This window comes from Silene latifolia, chromosome 7 (genome assembly GCF_048544455.1).
Source record: "Silene latifolia isolate original U9 population chromosome 7, ASM4854445v1, whole genome shotgun sequence".
NCBI classification, from domain to species: Eukaryota; Viridiplantae; Streptophyta; class Magnoliopsida; order Caryophyllales; family Caryophyllaceae; genus Silene; species Silene latifolia.
Genome location: NC_133532.1, coordinates 8656437 through 8662777, shown reverse-complemented (window position 1 = coordinate 8662777; position 6341 = coordinate 8656437). Strand labels below are relative to the sequence as shown.

Sequence of the window (6341 nt, the reverse complement as noted above, 5' to 3'; positions counted from 1 at the left end):
TTGTAATAATAAAAAAAAGGCTCGCACAAAAATAATTTAATCTAAAAGTCATTTAAATAGTACACTTTTTTTTTTGGTGCATATCACTAAAATTATAACGTACATTAGAACTTATTATAAGTACAACTCATTTATATAAATATCTTAAATCTCCACTATACAAGTCAAGCTCACAAATATCCCGCTTTAGCTCTCTAATACCGTGCTTTAGCACGGGATCTCAACTAGTTATTGAAGAATGAGTATGCAGCGTCTGAGCGTCATTTTGTTTTTATTGTTTAAGTTTTTTTTTTTTTTTTTAACAATCACATACTAGCTTGATCCAATTTAAGCATAAGTGGTAGAGATTAATTTTCAACCGGAGTGATGAAAAAAGAAAAGGGAACAAAAACACACCACTATAAATTTACGAGTATTACTACTTCTTTGGTGATAGTTGGGAGTAAGTTATTTAGATATATCAAACTCTAGAGAGCTTACCAAACAACAAATCCGTTGTAGTCTAGTTGGTTAGGATACTCGGCTCTCACCCGAGAGACCCGGGTTCAAGTCCCGGCAACGGAATTTTTTTCCTTCTATTTTTAGCTTTTTGCTTTTATTGTATAGTGGTTTATAAATTCAATCTCTAAACAAACCTATCCAAGTCCTATTTTCACTCAATATTAACATCAAGGCATCTTGCTCAAAAATCGCTGACTCAAAATAATCGTCCATGGACACGGTTTGACAGAATCGAACTTTAAAAAAATCACACGGTAGCATATACAAGCCACCTACACAATAGCTGTGTTACATTCAATTTCAAAAGACTATCGAACATATATATACCCGATAAAAAAATTACTTGACGAGGCCAATAATCTCAATGTAGCTTCCTTGGAATTACTCTGCATCTTGTTGAGCCATAGCCAACGAAGGCGGATCCTCACAATTCGACGATCTTGGTGTGGAACCGTCAACAATAATCACATAACTTGTCGAGGATCGAGACTTCATAGACGACAATTGATTTAACATCTTAGAATTACCATCTTGGACCGCGACCTTATTATCATCCACAATGCTCGTGAATTTTGCTAGGGTGGCTAACCTTTGGACCGCCTCAGCAATCTCTTCCGTACATGTTACAACTTCGTTTAACAATGAAGCGACTGTTGCTACTCGTGTAACATCCAAAAGATTGATGTTTTCCCATAAGTTTGATTTTAGCAATTCGTTTAGATCTTGAGCTGATTTTTTCGCGTTTTGGATATGAGCGTTGGCCTTGGAGGGTTCGGTCATTTCTTTGATTGCGAATGATAATTCCTTCAATGCTTTGCCTGATTCAATGCTCATCTTTGAACACGGCTCTAGGAACTTCGCCTTCACTTCATTGGGCGCCTAAAAATCCAAAAAAAAAAACACTAGTATATTTACCCAAACGGTTTTTTTAACATGTGCCCTAAAATTATGAAGATAAAAAATAAGTATTACACACCTGTGTCCGACAGTATAGGATATTATGTAGAGCTTCAGCTCTACAAGCATGCACTCGGGTTAACCCGCAAATTATCTGGTATTGTATCCATGGATGCGTGTACTTGAACCTCCCATGCCAAGGCTCCCATCTTGCAAAGTTACTCTGTTTTTACATACCCAAGTTTATTTCATGGGTCACTTTATGACATTTTCGACTAAATTTGTGAATTACTCCCTCCACTTTTTTTTGTTCACCCCATTTCTTTTTACACGGATATTAAGAAAAGTTATTAAAGAATGAAAAAGTAATAAAAGAGTTGTAAGTGTGGTGAAAAGAATGATTAAATAATGAAAAAAGTAATAAAAGAGATGTAAGTGGGGTGAAAAAAATGATTAAATAATGAAAAAGGTAGTCCAAATAAGGAAAGAAGAGAAATGGGGTGAAAATAGATAATTTGCCAAAAAGGGGAAATGGGGTGAAAATAGGAAAGTGGAGGGAGTATAATTTAAGCCAATATAAAAAAAATTACGGAATAATTGTCTGCAGACAGTTATTCCGTAATCAGCTTAACCTTAGGTATTTCCATATACTACGTATTTGATAAGTTGCGGAAATATTGGTCAAAGTTGACATTATTTCACATTCGAACTCAAATGGAGAACGAACAAGTTAATTGCATACAAGGAGTACTAACGAAAAGTCGAAAACAGAATAAATGTAGAGACAAACCAAGGTATCCACGCTGCTTTTGGAATCGATTATGCTTTGAAACGATTTGCCATCGTTCAATAATGGCACGTCTGTTGATTTTTTGAAGTATTCAACTCCGAATTCTGTAAATGAATGTATACAATCGTCAATAATGAAGATTCGAGAAAATATCAATTCACTACAGACTTACAGAGTCGATTTTATAGTACCAGATTGTAATTGTAAGGTCATATTAGGAATTGAAGGAAATTAGAGATGGTATTACCTTGCAAGAAATTACCAAGCTTTGCAAGGTTAGAGGCAGTAACATTATGAAGATCATGGCCAGCCCAAACGGGGCGAATGACAACACAAATAACTACGGCCGTACAACATCCTATCAAAATAGTCGATATTCTTCTTTGTGCCATGTCTATAACCTCATCATCTCGGTACCCCGACACACAAATCAAACTGAATGTTAAGATGAATATCTGCATCCCATAATCGTACCTCGCTTTTATTATTGGATAAAACCTCATAAACGTCGCTACCGCAGCTGCATATATTATCAACCAATTATTTTTCCATGTAATTGAGTATTCACAAAAAAATCCGAAATAGGAAAATTATACTCCCTCCGTTTTCTTATTTTCTGCTTTTTGGAGTTCAAAGCTACCAAACTTTGATCGTAAATATATTGGACAGCAAAAAATGTTAATACATAAAGTTAAAATATTTACGCTTATTAATAAACCACACTCTTATCGAAGTACAGTATTATTTTTGAGTATTTCACAAAATATTATTTTTGATACCATAATTCATGAGAATATGTTCTTTCCACATTTAGGTTATTAATGTGTGTCTTTAGGGCACACGTTAGAAAAATCGTAAAAAAATAATAGCGACATTCACAAAAAGAGGGAGATTTAAGTCATTTAACCTGTTAAGAAAACAGAGAAACCAAGAAGAACAGGCTCCAAATCATCTCCCCAGTAACTGCATAATCTATGATCACCCACTGCAAGCCAACCTCCTATAATGGTTGACACTACTCTATTCAAACTTTTTCCAACCGTTGCACCTACGTTCGACAATGAGTTAGTCTTATGTAAAACCGTTTCAACTTTCAAACTTAGAACATACTCCGTAGTTATTATAGGTAAAAATAAATGAATCACATGGTATAATGATAACTATAAGAATATAAAATAAGAATAATAATATTAATATTAATGTTGAAATAAATTAATCTAAACTTGTAGGCATTAAAATTTTGTTTAAATGTCGAAAATACAGAAATTAATTAAATTGAGTAATTTATTTATTATTAACTCAAATTAATTAATTTCTGTATTTTCGACATTTATAACTCAATTTAATTAATTTCTGTATTTTCGACATTTAAACAAAATTTTAATGCCTACAAAACTAAATTGAATTGAATTGAATTGAATTGAACTGAGCTGAACTGAATTGAATTTATTAGAACAGAAATTAAGTCCAAAAGAACATGGTCTAACATATAAAACGTCTCAACTTACAACATAGTTATTACTTATTATAGGCAACATTTATCACATTGCATAAAAAAGTGTGTATTAACTCATAAGCTTAACAAATGCGATTTTGTGTTCAAGAAAAAAAAAACGTAAAGTGCAATTAACCATAAAGTTACTTGATCAAGATTTTACTTAATGACGACATAAGTAAGGGGGGCTAGCAGGTGTGTTCGTTCCATTGCAATTAAAATGTTTCAATTTTTTTTATTTTCTAGTTTGTGTTTTATCTTAGTAATAGTACCAACAAGGCAACAAGGTTTGGCCCAAATGGTAAAAGAGTCTACCTTCTGACCATGAAGTCAAGGGTTCGATTTCCATTGAGTTAAAAATTAGATGATCTTAAACACCGTTGTAAGTCCTCCAAGAGGTCAGTGGGCTACCCTGGCCTTGGTCTGGATAAGGCCTGCCCTTGAACCTAAACTTTTGCGGATCACTTTCAACATGGCCATATTGTAAAAATGGATTATAAATGAGAGATTTATTATTATTTGGGAATTGAGAAATGAAGCGATTTTCGAGAACAAAACTCCTAACTGGCCGTGTATTGTAGACAAGCTGTTTTTAAGAGTTGGGTTGTAGTGCAAATCGTGGAAAGAAGGTTTACCTTATACCTTAGAAGAATGGTTGAACAATTGGAAAATATTTAAAACATGGAAGGAGAAAAGGATAGGGCAAAGGACGACTCCGCGACTTGAGTTTTGATGCTGGCAATTGCTAAGTTTTTTTATTTGTTTTTTTGTGTTGTTTTTCGTTTTGTAAACTTGTTTGGGACTCTACTCGCTGTAGGTCTCGGGGTTTACCCCGCATTTTAATCAAAAAAAAAATGAGAGATTTATTAGAAGGTTTGACCGTCATATTTTAGTTAGTTGAATTAGCTGATTAACAACAATATTACCCCAACATAATAACCCCTCGACTAGAGGTGATCAAATGTCCTGATCCAGTCCTGCCGTTTTTTTACGGGACTTGGACCTTTTATTTAGGCTCAAAACAATCCATAGTAGGCTGGTTCAAAGCGGCCAAAGTAACTTTTATGTATGCTCAATCAAAGTTTTTATTTCAGAAGTATTATGTGCAGAGTGACAAAATTCAAGATTACCGTATAAACTTTCAGAAACAAATATGCTGACAAATGATACATAAACATTTTCTTAATATACTTTTAAAAAGAAACTCTTAATTTCTTAAATATCGTTTCATTACACATTAAGTACTACATTACATTCAATCCAAACTACTCATATGACTATTCACGAAATCTAGGGCAACACCATGATCTGATCTCATTTTTATTCATTTACATTGAAACGTTATTTTATTATAAATCTAAATATCTTAGTATCATATTCTAATTTGGAATATTCTCTCGTGTACCCCTAAACGTTTTTGTTTTCTAAGATGTACCCCTCTTTTCTTGCAAAAAAACTTTGACCGTCAATAACTCTTGGCTACAAGTTCAGAATATGATAAACTTTTTTTTTTAAATTGACCATCTTTAAGAGGTCTCCAGTTTGAAAAAGAATTCACCGACGTCTCAACTCATAGTCAGGAATTATGGTCGGTCAAAGTTTATTCGTTTAAAAATCTTTGACCAACCATAACTACCGGTTACGAGTCCAAAAATAGCGGTGAATTTTTTTTCAAATTCAAGGCCTTGACGAGATAATTGGTTTGAAAAAAAAATTACCGTTTTCTGAACTCGTAACAGAGAATTATTGTCCGTCAAAGTTTTTTTGTGAAAAACGAGGGGTACACCTAGGGATGGCAGTGGGTCGGGGACCCGACCCAGACCCTGAGGGTCGGACCCTAACGGGTCGGGTATGGGTCTCATTTTTTCAGACCCAATGGGTATGGGTCGGGTATGGGTCTTAAGAAAATATTTCGGGTTCGGGTCTAAGTTATGAGATCCATAACCGACCCTTAGACCCTTTATTAAAGAAAAAAAAAAAATCAAAATTCAAGGGTAGTTTGTATTAGATTGAAAAACATGAGAGAATATCCCTTCTAATTTTTCATATTCTTGCCCGAAAATCAAAGTGAAAATTTTGCAACTTTGACTTCAACTAGCGAATGAGTAGTTTGTATTAGATTGAAAAACATGTTATCATGAATCAGAGGGAGTATATAAAAATACGGAGTAAATATCAAATAAAGAGGGTAAAAAACTCACCAACGGAGTACTCAAAGACGACCACCACGGTAAGAACACCCCACATTGCATTAACACCAAATCCTTCATAAAGTGGATCAAAATAGTAAAACAATGAGACTAAAGCAATAGCAAGTCCAACTTTAAAAGAGTGAACTATTCTTCTTGGATCATCTTTTACAAGTTGCTTTGTTAATTGCCCAATTAATACTAAATTATTTTTTATTTTTGCAAGCTTAGCCTTGAAGAAATTATTCGAGTTTTCATCTCTATTTTCCATAAATTATGATTTTTTATTGCTTAGTAAAAAATGGGAGCAATAATTAATAAATAGTTATGTGATTGGAGGAACGTATGGACTTGTGTCGGAAGGTAGTATTTATACAAGATCTGTCACACTAATTATAGTGAAATTTGTTGCATGGCACTTTGGCAGTATGCCACAAATTTTTGCGTAATATACTTTTTTATATTGTAA

At 33.6% G+C, this 6341-nt stretch overlaps 1 protein-coding gene and 1 non-coding gene across 2 annotated transcripts; one reads left to right on the top strand and one right to left on the bottom strand.

Annotated features, from left to right (window-relative positions):
* The first annotated feature begins 491 nt into the window (after nucleotides 1-491).
* TRNAE-CUC (transfer RNA glutamic acid (anticodon CUC)) lies at nucleotides 492-564 on the top strand. The gene has a single exon. It is a non-coding gene; the product is annotated as a tRNA-Glu (tRNA).
* Nucleotides 565-678: 114 nt separating this feature from the next.
* On the bottom strand, nucleotides 679-6228 carry LOC141591622 (aluminum-activated malate transporter 2-like). The gene is made up of 6 exons (XM_074412014.1): nucleotides 5885-6228; nucleotides 3096-3236; nucleotides 2436-2708; nucleotides 2189-2292; nucleotides 1478-1621; nucleotides 679-1380 (listed from the first exon to the last, which is right to left on the bottom strand). The coding sequence occupies exons 1-6, from the start codon at nucleotides 6141-6143 to the stop codon at nucleotides 883-885; spliced, it is 1419 nt and encodes a 472-aa protein (XP_074268115.1). The 5' UTR covers nucleotides 6144-6228; the 3' UTR covers nucleotides 679-882.
* Nucleotides 6229-6341: the final 113 nt, after the last annotated feature.

Excerpts from the sequence above, each read along its gene's own strand:
- LOC141591622 (XM_074412014.1), bottom strand. The coding sequence starts at position 6,143 with ATGGAAAATAGAGATGAAAACTCGAATAATTTCTTCAAGGCTAAGCTT. Across the intron at positions 3,237-5,884 it reads CGTCTTTGAGTACTCCGTTG|GTGCAACGGTTGGAAAAAGT; the intron begins GTGAGTTTTTTA and ends TGTCGAACGTAG. Across the intron at positions 2,293-2,435 it reads GCTTGGTAATTTCTTGCAAG|AATTCGGAGTTGAATACTTC; the intron begins GTAATACCATCT and ends ATTCATTTACAG.